This window comes from Drosophila takahashii, chromosome 3R (genome assembly GCF_030179915.1).
Source record: "Drosophila takahashii strain IR98-3 E-12201 chromosome 3R, DtakHiC1v2, whole genome shotgun sequence".
NCBI classification, from domain to species: Eukaryota; Metazoa; Arthropoda; class Insecta; order Diptera; family Drosophilidae; genus Drosophila; species Drosophila takahashii.
Window position 1 is genome coordinate 23,656,976 of NC_091681.1, and position 20,976 is coordinate 23,677,951.

Sequence of the window (20,976 nt, forward strand, 5' to 3'; positions counted from 1 at the left end):
TGTGAGACGAACTCCAAGATAACTAGCTTTAATCCCTACTCCCTATCCCTATGATTGCACCACGTTCGCCTCTTAACCGAAACCAAAAAAAAAAGAAAGATAAATAAGAAAAATGAAAACGAATAAACCTAGGTATATAGAGTAACCGATTCCAAGACTAGACTTGTTAGTTAATCCATTCTGTAGAGACGAGTGGGCCAAAGCGAGTGCTGCCTGTGCCAGGGCCACGCCCACTTGGCCGGCCTCCAAGGTCAGGTGGGGTCCGGGGTCAGAGGTCATCAAAGGCAGTGTTAACTGTGCGTCCACTCACAGAGAGCATAGAGTTAATAGATATCAAAGAGAAAAAAATACATGAGTTTACCGTGTATTATGCCTTCTGCCTTCGAAAAAAAGAGAAGTGAAAAGTACTCATTCTACGACTTCGTTGATATTACCATTGACATGCATTTCCAACCCCCTCCCCCTCTTATTTTCGTCTCACCCGAAATTAGGAATATTTTTTTGTCATTTTGCATGGTTTTCGGCTCAAGCCAAAGAATTGACAATATAATATTTCGCCTTAGAAGCAAAGGAGCAAACGAATGAAAGACAAATTCCAAGTGTTATGCTTATAGATCTAAATTTTTATACATGGACATGGACATGGACACTTCGTCGTCTCTTTTTTGGTGAACGTGCACTAATCGCTACTCGTATGATTTTTATAGATTATGGCTTTCGTTGCGGTTCTTCCAGGTCATCTTTATAAAGAGTATATATATATATAAACGATAGGACAACCACACACACGCAGCAACTTTCTCACGAACACATCTCAGTGTGCTTTTGATGTAGTAGTCTGCCAATTGTAAAAGAATTTATATATAAACGAATCGAAACGGAAACGGAAACACTCATATTCTAATCTATGATAATAATGAAAGCATGCTGGTCACACACAAATCTACAGGCACACACGCATACCCTTCCACAAACACAAGCACACACTTAACACTCTTCATAGAAGGACGAAGCGTGAGAATTGGAAATACACGAGCAGCATCCTTAGACGGTTATTGTGTTTGTGTTTTGTATAGAAAAGCGAAACTTAAACCAAAATGAAGAAAACATAGTTCAAGTTTTTGTTTATTGTGTATTAAGAACAAGTTAAAAATTGTATCAGCTACGACATCTGATAATAAAATCGAAATCTAGGTGGTAGACAAAACTCTCTGTACAATGTAATAAATATGTTGGTTGCTATACAATAGAATACAATACAAAGTAAAACACTCACATGAAAAAGAGCAAAACAAATATAAATCTGAATCTGATGAAGTTAAAATATATACGATACGATAAAAACTGAAGAAACCAGGCACAGAAATGCATTTGACATCACAACAATTCTCACAACTAGAGTTAAAAGGCAAAGAAGAGGTTTAGTGAATTAAACACAGAGTCTTTTATGTATAAAAATCAAATACATATCAATATATGGCCTATTGTTTATTTAGTTTAATTATATATTATGAATAACACACTTGAAAGCAGCAGGTGTGCAGTAAGGCTCTGATTTATGACTTTTTAAGTAGGAAATTTGTATAAATTAAGCAGCAAGCAAACACAATACAAGCAGAAACAAGCCAGAGAACGGAAAACAAAAACAAATTGTGGTTAAATATGTGTTCTTACTTGTTAGTGGTAATAAAACAAAGGTAAAAGTATAACAAAAACAAATGAAGCAAACTGTAATTATAACTGTTAGCTTTTAATCATGCCAAGCATTTTCCGTTCAATTTCCCCATTTTCGTTTCGAAAACTCGCTTGAAAGTATATGTTTTCACTTAGAACACTCGGATTAGCTTTTATTGCAAATTGTAGTTGCCCCCACACACACACACCCCCCATAAGAACACCCACACACAGACAGGTGCCCGTTTGAGTAATGTGTAATGGCTACGAAACTACTTAATGGCTAGCAAATACTCGAGTCGGGCATCACTAATGCAAATAAAGTTAAAAGGTAGCTAAAAATAACAACTAAGACAACTTTTGTTCACGCAAAAGAGCAAAAGTCAAGAGCAGATCGAAAATTAATAAATCGAGACTCATAAAAGTGGATACAGACACCCATACTCATACAGCTAGTACAATGGCAGCTCCAAAAGTCCTCATCTTGTGTTCCAAATTTGAATATATCATTTGATGGCGACGCTTTAGTGTTCAGCAAAAGTTAGCAAATACAAACCGAAAATTAATGCAGAATTCTATTTAATGTATATGACGATGTTTGTTTGTGTGTCAATAACGGAACGTTGTTACCGATTAACTTAAATTATTATTGTCGCAGAACTTACTTTAAATTCAAGGAAGACGAAATGAAATGGAAGTTCATTTCAAGAGGTGCAGACCTCGCGCAAACAACAGATAACATATGCAAAACATAATTGCTGTTTTAAGATATTAACTATATATAAATATATATATATACACAGACATACATCTAGATTGAAAAATATGACAAGAGCATACAAAATGTAGGGATCATTTTACTGAATATTATATACATACTACTACATATAATCGAAACCGAAAGAAATTCTGCTAAACAAAGAACAAATTAAAAACACAATTGAATGCTAAATGTATTACGATTACTGAAACTCAAGAGAAAGTAAGAAACTACCAAGAGGAAGTGTAATGTGTAAACAATTGAAGCCCGCATGGAAGCAGCATAAAGAATACAAAAATTTAAGTGAAATTATATTACGAAATATATTGTATATCGATACAAGATGGATACAAGTAAAATACAAATAAAACTCATGTATCATGTACTAAACAAACAGCAATCCGCTTTTATTTCCCTCCCCGGTCGTCGATCATTTGTCAACGGCATTTGCACATCTGTCCATATTTTCAGTAAGTCATCATCAGCTTCAGTTTCAGGAAACGCCTCTCATCGGAGACAACAGCTCCATCACTCCCGACTTAGTGGCCGCTAATTACACGGCCTTACACTTTGCATTTGCATTAAATCAATAAAAACTGAAATGATAAACACCAAATAAAATCGCATATTTACTGCCCGCTAACCCGAAGTGCAGAAAACTTAATTTATGATGCATATAAATCCACAATTATGCCGCCACTTCCGCATCGCAAGCCGAGTGCAGGCCGAAATATGCAAATTAATCACGGCACATTAAAAGGAAAGGTGCCCCATAAATGCCCACCATAGTGCTTCCCCGTCCACCTAATTTGCGTGCCAACATTTGTCAATTTGCCCAGGGTTCAGGGCTGCTTTACGGTCGCCATTTCGCGCCCGTAATAAAACTTGAAGGGGCCTCAGCCCGAGACTAAACCCGAGAATTGTGGAAAGTCTATCTCGGGTTTATCAACGGATAACGAATTTGCATTGCTCTTTTTGGAAATTACAGAAAATTAATAATTTGTAACGTATTTTAATGTTTTTTAAAATTTTTTTTCGTTATTGTTAAAATTTTATAATTTTCCGTTGACATTTTTGTAAAATGTAGTTATATATTACTGGGAATATATCATAACAAAATCTTATTTTATTATGCTTTATGTACAACATGCAATAAAGGCTTAATTAACTTTATTCAAGCATTTAACCTTACTTTAAATAATACATCTAATTTTCGCAATAATAAAACTTTTTTAGGTTAGCATACGAATAAAATCCCATTTTATATTTTCGCACTCTATATGTGTAAATTTAACGATATTTTTGATAACTTCCAACTACTAACTACTAGCTTAAAGGAGATTTAACCTGAAAAAATCTTAAAACAACAAATTTAGAGAATACCCTGCCAGAAAGGGTATTAAAAAGGAGGAGGATGCATTGCCATTAGGTTTTGTCGACCAACGCGGTCGCTGGCACAAAAGAGCCGACAGCTCTGTAAATGCAAATTAGCATTGCAGTCGGCGGGCACTTTATTTGAGTATTTGAGTACATAGTCGTTAAGTCTCTTTATGCCAGGCGTATTTAGTAAAGTTTATGTTGTTTCTGTATCTTCTCTTGCAGAATTTGCGCAGCAGATAACCCACGTGGCCACCGCAACCTTTGTCTACCTGAAGACCTGGCTCATTAGCGGCTAAAAGGAGTCTCTTTACGTACCTCTCACCAAATGTTATAGTTAATCAGGGCACTATTATATTACTTCCACGGAAAGCAACTGAAAGTCTGGATAGGATAGGTAGTATAAAAATGGGACAAGTGATAATAATGTGCTAAGGACCGACTATAAAGTAAAGAGTATCTGAGTAACGAATTTAGGAAGGCTTCGAAGCGCAGTTTAAAACTGAGTAGTTCTGTAAGATATCGACTGAGGAGGACAAGTGCTGGACACTCTCACAATTAGAAACTCGTACTTCCCCCTTAAGTTATTCACAAGAAATACAAATAAAATTGTTCCGCTTGATTGATGCAAACTCTGTCTATTTGCGAAGTTTGAGTATTTCCGTTTCTAGCCGGTTTCGCAGACGCCATTACTTAGTTTTAATTGATCCGCGGACAATCGCCGAGCGGAGTTAATCTTGCGATCAAATAGGTTTTTACACGCGAAAGGCAGCAGCAGCATCAGCAGCCTTCAACCTGACATATGAATAATTTAAATTTCGCCGTATGCCGTGCTGCGACTCGATAAACCAAGCATGTTGAGAAGTCGAGCCAACTCGAATCGAGTCGATGAGCCATAGCCGGCGCAGACTTCTTGGCAGCGTTTCTGTTTCTGTCCATTGACCCAGCATGGAGCCCCAAAAGAAACCCTCGTAAACTGGCTATCAGACTATCAGACAGGCCAATGAAAAACTCTTGGCCCCGTCATAATAAGCCGGGAAGAAAGGGGCATCTTTTGGTGGCTATACAGATATATTGGCCAGATAAATGAGCCAGCGCACGGCGGAGACAACCAGTCACCACTTGTCGTAAATCTTCGATTCGGTTTTCTGTTCTCTGTGGGGATGGGCCAGCTAATTCTTCAATAGAAACAGAACCTGTTTCCAATTATCGTTTTGCATTTGGCGGCCTGGACGGGGCTTTCGCCGGCAACTGCGTTTTGCTATGGTAATTTCGACGGAAACGTGGCTAGATGGCCCGTCTTGGTGAAACAAATTGTTAGTGTCAATTAACATATATGGGCTGTGGCCAAATGATGCTGCCAAAAAAAGGAAATAAAAAACGAAGACTCCCAACCCAGCTGCACAGTGACGCACAAGCGATTATAATGGTGGTTCAGCCCTTTGATCTAGTATAAATAGAAGGGGATTCCGGCGACCTGAGACCATTTAAAGTCGCCAATCACTAATGACCTGCCCATCCACAACCGGCCCGGCGGCTTAATCAATTCCAATTAAATGTTCACAGCTTTTCACGATTTGTTTTGGGATCTCGCCGCCTCGAGGTCACTGTTCCTGGGACTCGAAGAAGGTTTCGGTCTGCGAGCCGTCCAACTGAAACCAATTAGCAGGTGGGGTTCCATTCCCGGCCAACATATGCTGTCTACAAATGATGTCGGGACGGAGATTGGAACTATCCAACGGGCGGGGAACTACACTCAGAAATCAAAATGCTTTAAAATAAAAGAACAAAAGCCAATAGCTTTAACCCTAAAACAATGATATATAGAAATTTGTATTTTCACATTGTTATATTTTTGAAACTTAAATCCAAGTTTAAAAAATAACCATTTTTATTTTTCCAGTCTCAACAATTTTATAAAGAAATTTTTGAGGGGACTTACGAATAATGGGGATAAAAATTCAAAAAAAGACTGACAGCTTATTTTTTTATTATTAAACAATTATTTATTACCACTAATTTTGGCACACAAAGAACTATAATGAGTAAAAACATTAAATTGCTGTTTATTTTCAATATTTTAAATATTTTATTGTTCTGTTTGTAATGGTGTATCATAGTAATAAACTGCAGCATCTCTATTTATAAGCCCATTTATGGCCACACTAATTCGTAGCTGAATGAATGACTCGCTGGGCAAATATTGTGATTCGATGGAAATTGTCAAGCTGCGTATAATGCGCCATCAAAAACAATTATAGTAATGTCTTGTGCAAATATTTTTAGCCGCCTTCGACGTAATCTAAAACCCGAACCGCTGACGCAGTGTGCGAAAACCAAGTTCAATGGAATTGTTTATGTCTCCAGTGGCGAGAGAAATGACCCACTTGCCTCGATAACGCCACCCACACAAGCGGCACATTTTGCCCAAATATTTAGCTCGGCTATGTAACATAAGTTGTCAGGTTATCAAGCTGGCTAAATCCAGAGCACACGCGTCGCTCCAAGCGTGGAAGATTCATTGCCAAGTTCGTTGGCACTTCCGGAAGGTCAGAAGAAGATAATGGCCCACAAATCATACCACAATTGTGTGACTGTTTACAGAATTGGCCATGGTGTCGCTTATATAGCCCAGGGTCGATATTATATCAATCGCGGCTGTTGACAAAAAAGTTTGTCGCCCCGTTGCCAAATATGGGGCATTTTGACACGGTGACTCAGTTTCGTTATTGGGGTTCCGAATTTGCAAGATCTTCAACTCGCTAATCGGTCAGAAAATATCTTAGATTTGTTATTTAATAGCGGAAAACACAGTTAGTTTCCTGTTTCTCAAGATAATATTTTAAAATAACTTATTTCAATGAATTTTTACCTTTGATTGATTGTGCAGTAAATATAATGAAATGTCTTGATATCGATCAGGGGAAATTCCAGTTCACTCAACACTCACTACACATCCAGATCAGATTGGTTGGCAGCTGTGGAGCAGTCAAATAAATTACAAACCGAATACATTTTCTTTATTTTTTTTTTCATGCGAGAACAAGAGTTTTAGAAATTTAGAATTTTTAGAGTAACGGTTTGGGAATTGCAAAATTTACGTGAATGTTGAGGACCCTCCAGCCGGTGCGCTTCCTGGCCAGCTACGGCTCCAGGTTCACGTACCAGAGCCACCCGATGTCGAATCCCCGGCTCGAGAACCACTACCAGGTGCTGAACGTGCCCGTGGGCTCCAGCGAGCGGGAGATCAAGCGGGCCTTCATCGAGCTGTCGAAGAAGTACCATCCAGATGCGAATAGCCAGACGCGCGACTCGGAGGTCTTCATGCGGATCTGCGAGGCCTATCAGACGCTCCATCGGCACAATTCCCGCCAGATCTACGACTCCCGGCTGCGGATGCAACACCAAAACTCCTCTGCGCCGGAAACCACATTTACGGGCAGGCATGTCTATACGGTTTGGTCGCAATATCAGTCCGCCGTGCGAAACAAGCAGATGGGCAGGGGCGGTTCCAGGCGTTTCGGGGCCGTAAAGCCCATCGTCTTCAGAGGAAAGGTGGTGAACAAGTGGCTGCCCATGCGAATGACCTTGGCTGACCTGCAAAGGGTGGGTTTCCAGGACGAATACTCCTTCCCCAATAGCCCCATCTTTTACCTATACCTTGTGGGATTCTGCCTGGTGGGCGGTCTGGTTATAGTGGATGTGATCAGCCGATTTCAACAGCAGCCAACCGAAGAGAAAAGCAGTGAACACAAAGAACAATGGTATCTGGATCCTGTGGCCTCAACAGAAACACATTCAAACACCACAACAACCATCCATCCACCTGCCTAATTTTGTTTTTCTGTCCAATCAGCGGCACCTCATGCATATGCATGGGACCCTGCCTTCGCGTGTACTCCCTGGTCTCGTTTGAAAGAAAAATATATAAATCTGTTCGTTAATTGTGTGAATCTCTCTGTGAAACTACAACTTTGTCTGGCAGGCTGATTATGCATACATAATTTGTCATTCCAGCATAACCGATCGGATTGTACAAACAAGTTTCGCGACTCACGACTTCTAGTTCAGTTTTCAAGCTAATTAAGAATTATGAAATTTAGCGCTTTTGCTTTTCATCCTACCCTAGGAAAAGGGGTATTTAAGAACTCAGATGACGTTAAAGATTTTCTAGTTTGTTTAATGATGTAATTAACAACGCCTATGACGTTGAAACTTCTGTAAAACTTTGAAAACGAGTTTATCAATGACGTACTTTAGAACACTTGAGAACTATAGTGACGTTTAGGGTTTGGTAATCCTCTTATTAGTTATGACAAGTTTATTAAACATGTTTATACACTTAATGAGGGATTAAAAATGTTAGACGTTCTCTAGAATTTTTTGTCACTCTAATAAGTTTTCCGAACAGGTTAAATCTAATCAGATTAAACCTTTCAAATCATTGGTGTAAACATCGCAAGACTTCCGTACTTCCCCTACTCTGCCGTAAAACTATTTGCAATCACTGGGAAAAATTAAAATTAAATTAATAGTTTCGAGAATGCATAAAATGGTTATAGTCAGTAATTTTCCCAATTTGTGAGTACTAGTGTAAGATACCTATGTATGTCTTTAAATTTTTTCTGAAAAAGTTTTGCAAAACCATTAAATATTTATAATCAGTTTAAAATCTTGAGTGTCAGACTCGACCTAGCAACAAGATTTTCCCACAGTGTTATTTGGCTACAAGCTCCCCTCACATTTGGATTATATCTGATGGCGTATCTATTCATCGCGATCCCGTTCGGGTTTCGCTGAACTTCCGCGCTTTGACCTTTAATGAGCCAGCGGGCAGACGATCCCCAGATAATAGATACGTTTTGGCTTAAGTATGTTCTATTATGATGCCATTAAATGGAACGTACAGTGGCAGCCAAAAAGCAGCAAGCAGCTCTCAAGGCGAGCGAGTGGCGGCTCATAAGTCGGGTGTCCAATCAGAGATGTATAAATCTATATATTTATATGTGTATTCCGGGCTTGTTAAGATCGGCGGACCACCAATGGTTCCATCGTGGCACCGTTAGTCAACCAGTAATAATAGTTTTGTTAATTTGAGTATTGTATTCTCCTGTCTTTCGGGTTGTTTTGTTTTTTTCCGGCTGACAGAAATTGATAAATTATGATCGGTGCTTAGCTTTGATTAAGTTGTCGTGTCGCTCTTATGAATTCATCGAATGTCAAAAGCAGCAGAGGCGAGAGATCAAATGCGCTGATATAGTTAGCCACCAAGTTCGAATGCGAATTCGAATGCGAATCTGTGAGATTTCCATTCCGCGATGGCAAATGAAGAAGAAATCGAAGCATAAATCAATATTCCCATCGAGTGTCGAATCGTGCGCATGCGCAGCGGAGCGGCGCGATAAAGAGCGTTAAAATTATGTTCTGTCGCCTGGCTGCGCAAAATAAATACATACAGCGATCGGGGCCATAATGAAGCCTATAAAGAGCCGGGTCGAAATCGGCTCAGCAGGCGCAAAGTGAAAAAAAATCACCAGATCACAAAAAATGGTCAAAATTTATTGTACGCTGACGGCTTTTTAATGAAAAAACGTTGGCTACCAAAGCGAATTAATGAAGGTGTGTGCGCATATATCCCAGTTCCCGAGTTCCCTGGCTCACCCTACCCCTTCGGAACCCTCGTCAATTTCTGTGCCGGCACAAGTTCAAAAAAATAAAATGAAATAAAATTAAATAAGAAAGAACCACAAGCGCAGATTGATCAGCATATGAATCGATTTAGCATAAGAATAAAAACGTTTCTCTAATGAAAATTGTTTATAGTTTTACGACGGCGGCCATTCATTCATTCAAACACGTGTTGCTCTTGGCTTATTGACTTATTTTCCCTGTTTGGCAAAAAAAACAAAACGACGGAGGAGCTCCCATTACCATTATCATTCAGATTCAGATACCGATTTTGATTTTGATTTCGTTTCCAATTCCGCAATTTGTTAATGGAGCTCTCGCCGTTCACAACTTCATTGTGAACGCAACCAGAATGACATTTTAATTATGCGCCTGTCAACCAGACTGGCTGGCAGCCAGCTTTCAATTGCAATTAATTATATTTTAATAATAGTCGTTGTCCCCGTCGGTTGAAAAAAAAAAAACAAAAAAATAAAGTGTTATGGAAATGTTTTGTCACACATGGCGAAATTGATATCAAAGAGGGGTGGTGGTTGGGTTAGGATGCCTTAATAAAATGGTTTGTTCGACTTATCAACCAGATCTGCGGATCTGAACCCTCATTTATCTCTGCCTCCGGACGCGCCCCAAATGTATTCCTTATTTATTATTTATTTTGCCTAAGCAAATGTTGATCATCAGTCAAGTTGGGGAAGATTTATGGCAGCGGAAGCGCTAGCACCTCCACAAAAACAAGGATGCGCCGATGACACTTGACACCTGCATTGCCAAGTGGCGCATTAACAACAGCGATAATAATAATAATAACGATATCGGACCCAATGACAGCTTCAGGGGCGGAAAGTGTGAATCTGTGTGTAGTTATGAGCAAATGTCAATTGGCAATCATATTCGCAAACTGCGAGACGAGTGGTTCCGCAAGGCGATCGCCGCGATAAACAAGTGACTGATTAGAGAAATTATCAGCAACCTCCGATCGTTATATCACCAAATGGAAAAGCCGTGTTCGCGATGACATGGCTGATGACCTTATTGACGGCCTGGCATTCTGACTTTCTAACCGATTGCGGGCAATTGGTATTGCATATTCATTAGCTAAATTTAGCCGCCAATTTATTCAGCCTTCGCCGGTGTCTTGTTTTACTTTCTTTATCTAGAAGTATAAAATATAGAAATAACATATATGTATATTCTTGGCATGCGAGGGATCCAAAGAGAAACTCGTTTTTTCAAGCCATTAAATTGTCTATTTTCGGATCGTAGAATATAAGCGTGTGCTATAAACGTTATCTTAATTTAAATTGTTTTCGGCACTCCCAATTATCTCCCACAGCTCCATAAAATTGGGATATTAACCTCTAATTTGTTGAATTTTCAAATTAATTTCGGTTATTTTATGTAATTTTAGCTTTGCTGTTTTTATAGGAAGAGATCAATTATTGGTTTTTGTGAATCCCTGAAGAAATTTTTATTTGTAGAGTTTATAAAGCTAATATTATGGTGCAAAAACATAATGAATACAAACATTTCCAAGAAGAAATTACTAACTGTAATCCAGTGATATTTCTCCATCGGAGTGAATCAGTGAACGATTCACTTTCCTTGCATCGATTAAAAACAACTGGGTCGCCTGAGTCACTTAAGGCGAAGCGATGACTTTATAAAAATTAATATGCAACCGTCAGGATTTCAGCGGAAAGTACGGACCGCTTCCGACTTGTGATGTCTTGAATGGCCGAAAAAGAAGAAGAGATAAAATAAAATGAAACATGTTGGTCCAGTGGGTGGCAGCCGATGTCCAAATGGACAGCACACGCGCAACGCAAGAAAGACATTAAATTGAGTCATAAAACTACACAAAGGCAAATCGGAGGAGCAACTACAGAAACACAGAAATCAGAAAAGGCAACAACGATAACCGGCGGATGGTGCCAAGTGCTGTTAAATTGAGTTAAATGAGGTGTTGGGAATTTTTTACCTCGCTTAACATGCACGAATGTACGTACATCCCATACGCAGGCAGATCGGACAGATTCACGCAGGTTTATTGAAATGCAAACACCGACGAGAATTGAGAATCGAAAATCGAAGGCCAATAATGTTTGCTTAAATCTTAAACTGCATGGGTATTGTTCCAGCACAAATAAAATCACACATCGCACACCCGAGTAGGAAATGTAAACTAGCCGCGAAACAAAAACATCGACAACCTGGGGAGCAGCAGACATTCGCCTCAGCGAAGAGGAACATCAAAGAACATGTATCGGGCATATGTTTATTTCATATTTCTGTAGAGCATAATTTTTAATATTTATGTAGTTTTCGCGAAATAAAATAAATCAGCGGGGCAGCGGAGACATCACTGGCGGTGCCCGATCGCTGATCACTTGCCTCCGAACGCCGATCGCCGCTTTTTCGTTGGTCACTGGTTAGTGGTCCATGGGATTGGCAACTGCCACTGCCACTGGGATTGGGCCCGAATCTGGGAATGGAAAGAGGAGCCCGGGTCCAAGTCCGAGCTGGGGACCCTCACCCAAAACGTCATGTGTGGCATCAACATGGTCAGCGGCATCGGCGGCACTAAAACGAGGTGAAATAAACAGAACCAGTTAGCGGTGGAGACACTAAAAAATATTTTATAAATATTAAGTATTTTAAGATAACAAAATGTGAGTTCCGAAAATCAATAAAATAACTTTAAAATGGTATTAACTTGAAATTCAAGTGTATTTCTAGTATTTTTAAATATTTATAAATAAAAGATTATAAATTTATTCTTGAAATATTAGAATAATATAAGACCATCTCTCACAAAAATATATAAAAAAAATTCAAATTTTTAGTCAATTTTCAAAAAGTAATATTTTGAACTCCTGCAAAACACATAGTATACAGAATTAAATAAGGGGAGGCTATGGAGTTTTCTCCCAGTGCATCTGTAAACCTCTGCCGGGCTAAAAGAAGGCTCTGCCCGCGATGCTGGGCCGGCGCAATCGTTTGTACTTGTTAATGGCTTTGTACGCGTAATTATTTTGGCAAGAAGCCAGCGCGAAGCGGAAATGCGCCGAGCAAAAGCGAACAGGGCCAGTTCAATGGGCAGGTACAGCTACACCTACAGGCACAGATACAGATGCATATGCGAATGCCCCACTAGCGATGCTGATGGTGAAAGGATCAAGTGGCATTTGTTCTTGTGCGCCGCGACTGTGCATTTAATTGGGTGTTTTTATTGGTTTTTAATGATACGCGAAATGATCGAAGCTTCGACTGAAAGCCCGCAGGGCACCTGCTCGCCGATTTCGCCGTTTTCGCAGGTTCCGCAGTTTTCCCAGCGACCCGGCCCGGCTGCCACGCCCCCAGCGAAGGCGAGTGATTGTTGCCGAACCAGCCGGATGATTAATATAAAGTTCAATCTTCAATTACGCCGGTTAAAGAACACAAAACGTCGTAGTAGCATCGGCAGCAGCAACAAGTTGCTGGTAGTCGGTACACCAGCAACAAGTTGCTGTTAAACTGCGACTGCGCGGCGCTTTTTGCGTCGCTCTCTTGCTTTGCTCACCTTTCTGGCGATGGGATCAGGTAGCTTCTTTACCTGTTGCCGCTGCCGCTGCTGCTGATTTTACCGCTGCCGCCGCCGTCGTCGCCGCTGCCGCTGATCGGCGGTATAAAAACGTTGGCGCCGCCGAGCGGTTAACCAAACAGGCGACGCCTTCAAGTCTAGCTACACGTACACGAGAGTGGAGTTGGAGTCGTCGGCTTTTTTTCGTGGCGCTCTTTTTTTCGGTTTCTGGCAAACGGCGGCTTCTTTTTACCACACCCTACACCCACCGCCCACCGTTCCAAATTGTGATACAAAAATTTCTAGCAAAATTTCAAAGCTAAAGTGTATGGAATACCAAATATAACACTGTCATTTATGAAAAGGTTATATTTGAGAAAATTAACAAGTGTCTAAATATTTAAAAAAAATACAAATCAACGTGTTGTTAAAACCCCAAATTACATAACCAAAATGATGCAGCCAAGTGCTCTATTACTAACCACCATCATGATCATCTCCTGCGGAGTGGCATTCGCCTGCAATGGAAAGATAATTGGTAAGTTTTTCGACTCATCCACGCCAAGGTCCCAAAAAATTCCATATGCAGCTCAGGGATTTTGGGTGTATCTGTAGAAAATAGAATTTCAGGGCATGTCTAGCATAGTTATTGAGTGTTTTTTTTTCTAGTTCACTTCGACTACACGTTTCAGCCATTTATTGTGTGAATGAATACGGTGAAGTGCAAATATTTGCCCGTAAAAAATATTCTGTTTAATCTGCGCTCGCTTTTTTTCAACGAGGGGCGCTTGAGAACTTTGTGATGCCACTTGGGCACTATGTAAATTCATACTAATTGGCCAGTTTGGCAGGTCTAACCAAAAATAGATACGAATTCGAACAAGCGAGTCACCTTTCTTCATTTTCCAGTTTTAAACAGTGTATATATTGCATAATAAATAGTTTAGAAAAGCAACAGAAACACGGTCGGCATATTACTTAAGCATCGGGATGGAAACCGGTTCAAATATCGGGTTTATTAAATTTATATAATATTTGCCAGTGCCCAAATGAATTAAAAGTATTTTAGGTGGCTGACCTGTCAACTGTCAGCGGCTCATCCATTCGAAAGGCCACTCAACTCGGCGCAAATCCCCTTCAAATCGAATGAGATCAGAGCAGGAGCCTCGTAGAAACCCTTGAAAGCGATTAGTGGCGTCTAATAATCGGACGTGCAAAAGGAGCTCATTGAACCGACTTTGGCATTTTAATTGCCCTCACCAAGTCGAGTTGAGTTTTGTAAACAAATTAAGTTACCAGGCGTCACAAATGCGCTTCCAAAATTATACAAATCACCCGCTTTTTAATGGGTCATTGAGCTGATCTCGCCACGCTTATGAGTTTTGGATAGAAATGCGAATAAAAATAGCTCGTTTTAGTGTTCTTTGTTCTGCACACGCGGCGCTTGAACACCCAAGAAATTCCCAATCTACCATAAAAAAGGCGAAATGAAAACAAAAAGATTTTTATAGTGCGCGTGTGCGTTGCTGATTGATGGTTGCTTTTATGCCTTGTCTTCGATATCGGCTGAATTATCGCCTGAATGGCGGTGGTTCCTCTCGGGGACCGTAATCGCTTGTCACTGATATCACTTGGTATCATGGCTGTTAAGCCGAAGCGTTTTGCTGCGGCATCAATCAAAAGGCCGCCGTGCTAATAATGTAATTAAATATGTTGGGGCACAAGGCTAGTTGTAGTGATAATCAGTAAATGATAAATGAAAATGAAACGAAACATAAAGCATAACTATGAAAATTAACTCGCGCTAAATGCGTCGGTTATTTTTCAGTCTCCTTGCCTTTTTAGCCCCCTTCCTTTGGGCCTCTTTTTTTTTGTATTGCGTTCAAGGTGAAGTCAACGCCTGGCCAAGATGCGCAGTGCAGTTAAGCACTTGTTAACATATTGTCGGCATTTGGCTGAGCTGTGCGAACGAGTTCGCTGCCTGAGTCTTTCGTTTCGTTTCGGCGACCGACGAACAGAAATGACTGCGAGCTGTTGACGTTTCGTTGTCAACATTATCTCAGCGGTTTGTTTCGTCCGTAAGCGGAAACTGATCGACAGCTTTATGTGCAATTTGTCAGCGAAGGTAGTTCACAAATTTGCATAGCATAGCGCCCGCTGAAGTGCAACCGCAGCATCGATACGAAATCCCAGTGAAATACAAAATACGAGGCTCCGTGGGATGATTGATGTCCCCACTGTCGACTTAAGCACACAGCTCTGGGCTCTGGTTTTTGGCTTTCGCCTACCGGTTTTCGCATTGATACAAATGTAGCATAATTTGACAGCTTCTCTTCGTCTGGGCTTTTGAATTTTGATTTCTGGCTCTTCGATTCTGATCGATCGACCGCTCATGGGCTATTTTTAGTCGCAGCCTTGAGCAGCATATTAAGATTAAGTCGAGGCTAACGCCGTGTTTAGCATTCTCGGCTTGAGCTTTTGTTTGGCCCCTTAAAGCTTGTGAGTATTGACATCTAGACCCATTTATTTGTGCGATCGGCGAAGCTGCCAATTTATTTACCCAGCGCCGATCAACTTTGGGGCGCGTCAAGTTGTCTGACTTTAAATCTGATTCCGACAGACACGTCCCGGCACTTGACCGGCCGGCAAAAGCCATGGTCAAGTTGGCAGCCTGGCTTAAATGCTATCACGTCGCGCCGGGCAATCAGCGCCCATCGCCTGCTCCATTATTATAATTATTAAAAATTATTAAGCGCGCGTAATTATTTAAATGAAATGGGGGCACTCCCCAAGGATCCACTTCCGTCTCAGCCCCCTTTTTTTGAGCCTTATTTCAGCCCGATCTCCGGGGTAATTAACACCCTGCGGCAATTCGGCTTAAACTGGGTCCACTTTTCGTGCCTGATTGGCTGACACACTTCAGAGCAACCTCTACGTGAGTCAGGCGTAGGACCATGACTTTGGCATAAAATCAAATGAAATCAAATTCGGCTAATGACTATCTCTGCGACTTTTAATTGACGCCTTTGAGCAGCACGCGCCGCTCGCATTTTGCATTTGATTTTTTATTCCCCTTCGTTTCGTTCTGTGTTCTATTATAATGGGCAAACTTTATCGCAGAACCGGTTGGATTGGGATTGGGACTCAGATTGGGGGGAGCCGAAAACGCTTTAAGGAAAGTGACACAGATGTCTTGTGATCCAAACCGGCTGGTTACATAAAACCCTAATCGCCGGCAATTTGGAGCACACGTAAGTGTCGAATATTATGTCGGCGTGGGCAAATAATTAAAATATATGTAAAACAAAGGCTAATATAAATTGGCCGACCCCACTTGGGATTTCTGCGAGGCAGAGCCGAAGCGTCGGAGATTTCGACAAATATTAGCTCGATAGAAACCGGCTCTCTTGGGTGGCCACTGGCCGTCGAGAGTTGTTGGAGCTTCATCTCCATGTCAAGGGAGAAACACCGAAAAATCAAGCATTTTAATGCAAACAAAAATAGAAATGATAACATTCTCCAGCTGCGTGTCTTTCATGCATGTTCCCCTCATAATTCTCATAATACTTCTTTTCTGCGACTCTCTTTTAATTTATGCAAATCTCGACCTAATCATTTCAGCATCGGGCATCACGACGGAAGAGAGATCAATCATCTTGCAGGAGCACAATCGCCTCCGGCAGCTGGTGGCCACCGGACGCTATCCGGGTCAGCCGGGTGCCGAGAATATGCGAGAGATCGTCTGGGATGACGAGCTGGCTGCCCGGGCCCAAAAGTGGGCCGACAACTGTCAGTTCCGTCACGATCCACACCGCACGATAAGTAAGTCATCCGATTCTATAGATCCTCAGTACTTCCTATTCCATCCATTCCTATCCTAAAATCCAGGAGTTGGAACCGATAAGCGCAAAGCATGTGGCGCTTATCTTTCGGTTTGAGATATTTTTGATACGGTAACGCTCATTGGGATTGTCAATATACATTAATACATCGTTATTTATAGCGAATGTATAAGCCCGAAAGTCTAATTTATATTCGTCAACTTTTACGGCACCTTTCACTGCCATTTAAACGAATTTCTTCAATTAATCACTTGGGAATACCTTTTGGGAGGTTTTTCCTTATATAGTGATTCATTTGGATTTAATTAGTGACTAATCACTAGGATTTGGAAATAAATCTTGCTCATAAAGAAATCAACCAAAATATTTTAAAATGTTTTAATGGCCATCTCAATGCGTCTAGTTTTTAAGATCCATCATATTTCCCATTTTCTGCCTGCACGAAGAGCTTCTAAAACACTAAGACTAACCTTGCATGCTCAGCACCTGCATTCCCCAAAAATTCTGTTTAAAAATATAATAGAAAAGCAATGCTAATATATTCACTCCACCCATTAACAGATCGCTTCACGATGGGCCAGAATCTGGCCATCATCTGGAGTACGGCGCCTCTGGACGCCGATGACGGTGACTTCCCCTCGCGCATCCAAAGTTGGTTCAACGAGGTGCAGAAGTACTCCTTCGGGGATGCCTGGTCGCCCAAGACTGGACACTATTCCCAACTTGTTTGGGGCGAGACCAGCTTGGTGGGCTGCGGATACGCGGAGTACAAGGATGCCAGCAAATACAACAAGCTGTACGTCTGCAACTATGGACCTGGGTAAGTTGTATAGATATTGGATAGCAAACACCATTAAATTTGCATTTATTAAATAATATTAAAAATTTATAAATGGTCTCAAAACCCCGTTTTGTTATGATACAAATGCAAACTTCCCACAATGAAATAAATTTATTCAATCTAGATATCATAAAATTCGTTTCCGTTTATAGAATTTTAACAATAAAACCACAAACAAATTTTCTAAAGCTCTTAAAACATCTGTTTTTGATTGTTGTTAAAAAGGTCTATAGACTTTTGTATATATTTTTAGCTTTTGAGTCGGCTTTTTCTATTTTCTCACAAGAATTATGAATTAATTTAAGTCTCATGTAATACAATTCTAACGATCTGTTCCTATTTTCCCTTTGCAGTGGCAACGTGGTCGGCTACAATCCCTATGAGGTGGGCAAGCCCTCCTGCTCGACGTACGGCATGAAGCCCTCGTCCCGCTACCAAGGACTCTGCGCCGCTCCAGGATCTGCGCCGGCAGCCAACAGTGTTTACGGAGCGAACACAATTGAATCGTATGAGTACGGCTACAAGAGCAGCCCCAGTCAAACCGCCAATAACAATCCGCCGACTAACAACATTAACAAGAGCCAGTTCAGCTATAACAACCCAACCAGGCCCAAGACCCCAGTCCAACCCTCCTACAATCCCTCCCCGTTCAACCCACAGGCAGCGGTACAATCACCACCATCGCCGTCCGGCGGCAGTTCGTTCGGCAGCGCCTCGAGGGGCGGCAGCCACGCCTACACAACGGAGCCATCGCAGTCGGCAGCCGGCCGCTATCAGCACAAGTTCGAGGCGTATCGGCCAAGTACGGCCGAGTTCGAGAAGTCCGTACACAAGCATACCATACTACGCACCTATATAGAGCAGAATCAGCAGCGGCAGGATCAGCAGGTGGACCAGGATCAGCAGCAGCAAAAAGAACAGCAGCAGCCGGAACCCTCGAGCACAAAGAAGCCAAGTCGTGGATGGAGCCTACTCACCTGGCGCGGTTAGGAACCCTCGCCCATCCATTTGCCAGTCCAAAATGCCGCTCAATGTATTAGGCCATTAATAGCTACTGTGTAGTGCCATTAGCCAACCACCAACCAGGATCCATCATCATCATCTAACCCCTCCTGTCCATCGCCTTGGAGCCCTAGCGAATCTTATTTAAATACCCCAACAATTGCCATATGAGTTATAGTAGTTTCACTTCCTTGGAAGGCGGCGGACGGTTCATGCCTCAGACGAATATTTGTATCAAATGTTTGCCACCCACCCAAAACTGTCATCCTGTTAAACCAACCAATCGGCATTCAACATCGATCAGCTAGTTGTAGTATTGTGTTCAATAAAACAAGAATATTGATTTGTAATTAAAAGGTGTGTTTGATTTCGAGGTGATATCATATCCTATTATATTTCTATAATAATGATATGAATCAGTCTATATATTTTATTGTAATACACATGTACCATAGTATTATAATACTTTTTAAGGATTCTAGGTAAAGAGAATTCTTAACGGTTCAAAAATTAATACATGTCAAAAGCTGTTTGAATTCTAGTTAAACTGAGTGTGAAAAAAACCTTACTGATGTAAAACCTGATTTAAAGAGAACTTGTCTTTAAGTACAAATCGGTTAAGAGCAAAACTTAAGAGAGCGCATGCGTTGCGAATTTTAAAACCTTACTCCGCTGAATTGAAGAGAGATTGAATTTGAAATTTCAGGAAAACGAAGGGGAAATAGTTGGCCCCTTCGGCTAATGCCTTAAATGCAACAACGCCAACTTACAATTAAAGCCGGATATCAAAAGAGCAAAGCAACAATGGGCTAATGAGCTGAAATGGCTAATGTATTGAGTTCAAGGATTTTTGGCCAATTTAGGTTGCAATTTCGGGCGTGAGAATGTTGTATGTGTGTGTGTGCTGCGCAGCATTTTGGGAACCTTGCACCTGCTCAAGGTCGTCCAGGTGTCTCTCGCCACCCACTTTTGGTCGCCTGCACAGCACAGCAGAAAGTTTCCCCCAGATAACAGTCCATTTGGCTTCCTCTTCCTGCCGAAAAAGTTCTTTGGCGATAACCTGAATCAAAGTGGCGATTTTCGCCGCATGCGGTGGCTTTATTTCCGATTTTAATTGTTCCCTTTATCAGCCAGTTAGCTGTCCCCATAGTAACACTCCGGCACATACTCATACTCATACCCAAAGTGCCAATTCCGTTTGTGACAAGGAATTAAGATAGGCAAATATGGCTGTCAATTGTTTGTGGGGCCGCCCCTATGACAGTCGTAAAATGTACACATATGCCAAAGGGTTGAACTTGCAGTTATGTTTATGTCCTATGTCGCAATATGCTTTATTTATATGGGTGTAGAACACACGGAGCGTTATTTTGTGAATTTACTAAGAAAATAATGGAGACCAGTCCACATTCACAGGCCCTTGAAGGAACACGCACAATTCGCGCCGGGTAGGGCAAGGGACCTCGTGGTGTGGATTCACTTTTAGGTTAAGTGAATTTGAAACACATACAAACAAATTTTTCCTTGGCGTTTTCCTGGAACACCAGGGCGGCCAAATAACTCCGCATCACTTACGGGTGACGCGGTAACTTAAACCCCAAAAAAAAAAAAAAAAAATAATGGAGATTATAAATGTACATAAATCGTGCTAAATTTTTAAGAAATTAAAACGAATTTCAAGCCTAACGAAATAAAGCTAAAATATTAGGGATAGTAAAAAACTTATATTTGTAACTTTCATTTTGAAAAGACTACTGTGATTTTCACTTTTAAACGTTAAAAATCGGAAAGAAAATTCTTAACAATCAAACTAATTTGAAAATAAAATAAATAAATTAAAATAAAACCTACGACTAAATGTAATTTTTGTTATTTTCCGTAAAAAATATAAGTCTAAAAAATTTTAAAGAATTTGTATTAAATTAAATTTAAGCATAAACTTCTTTAATTTTTTCTCTGTGCCTTTATATAATGTCGCCTAGTGGGCAGACGCACTTCATCATCCCGGCCTACTCTCGGATCCTGGCAGCGTGAAATTAACTGACAGAGTCCTCGGCAGGACAACTTTTTATTTATACGCAGCCATACATTTAAATATGACGCAAGGCCGGAGAGCAGGGCAGCGAGTGTCCTTTTTCGCAGCTGTCAGGCCAAGAAGATGTCCTGAATCTGAATCTGGACCGGAATCTGTATCTGTATGTGTATATGGCTCGGGACTTGACCCGCAGGACTC

General features: G+C 40.9%; 3 protein-coding genes across 4 annotated transcripts in view; all 3 read left to right on the forward strand.

Moving 5' to 3' along the window:
- Ace (Acetylcholine esterase) overlaps nucleotides 1-4,159 on the forward strand; it is a 37,550-nt gene extending 33,391 nt beyond the window's left edge. The window contains exon 10 of the mRNA XM_070216516.1: nucleotides 4,037-4,159. Within this exon, the coding sequence (XP_070072617.1) occupies nucleotides 4,037-4,110 (74 nt within the window). The 3' untranslated portion in view covers nucleotides 4,111-4,159. The remainder of the gene's footprint in view (nucleotides 1-4,036) is intronic.
- Nucleotides 4,160-6,768: 2,609 nt separating this feature from the next.
- Nucleotides 6,769-7,755, forward strand: LOC108059815 (uncharacterized). The gene has a single exon (XM_017145248.3). The coding sequence runs from the start codon at nucleotides 6,917-6,919 to the stop codon at nucleotides 7,643-7,645; it is 729 nt and encodes a 242-aa protein (XP_017000737.2). The 5' UTR covers nucleotides 6,769-6,916; the 3' UTR covers nucleotides 7,646-7,755.
- A 5,452-nt stretch (nucleotides 7,756-13,207) lies between these two features.
- On the forward strand, nucleotides 13,208-19,051 carry LOC108059807 (venom allergen 5). Of its 2 annotated transcripts, XM_070216995.1 has the most exons (5): nucleotides 13,208-13,596; nucleotides 16,680-16,880; nucleotides 17,462-17,720; nucleotides 18,095-18,247; nucleotides 18,402-18,694. In XM_070216995.1, the coding sequence occupies exons 1-5, from the start codon at nucleotides 13,512-13,514 to the stop codon at nucleotides 18,598-18,600; spliced, it is 897 nt and encodes a 298-aa protein (XP_070073096.1). In that variant the 5' UTR covers nucleotides 13,208-13,511; the 3' UTR covers nucleotides 18,601-18,694. The 2 variants fall into 2 exon arrangements, with proteins under 2 accessions (XP_070073096.1, XP_017000727.2); XM_017145238.3 differs by having other exon boundaries at nucleotides 18,095-19,051.
- The last annotated feature ends 1,925 nt before the right edge of the window (nucleotides 19,052-20,976 follow it).

Bases quoted from the DNA above. Each gene is read 5' to 3' on its own strand.
- LOC108059807 (XM_017145238.3), top strand. From the start codon at position 13,512: ATGATGCAGCCAAGTGCTCTATTACTAACCACCATCATGATCATCTCC. The intron at 13,597-16,679 runs GTAAGTTTTTCG...TAATCATTTCAG, and splicing joins CTGCAATGGAAAGATAATTG to CATCGGGCATCACGACGGAA. The intron at 16,881-17,461 runs GTAAGTCATCCG...ACCCATTAACAG, and splicing joins CGATCCACACCGCACGATAA to ATCGCTTCACGATGGGCCAG.
- LOC108059815 (XM_017145248.3), top strand. From the start codon at position 6,917: ATGTTGAGGACCCTCCAGCCGGTGCGCTTCCTGGCCAGCTACGGCTCC.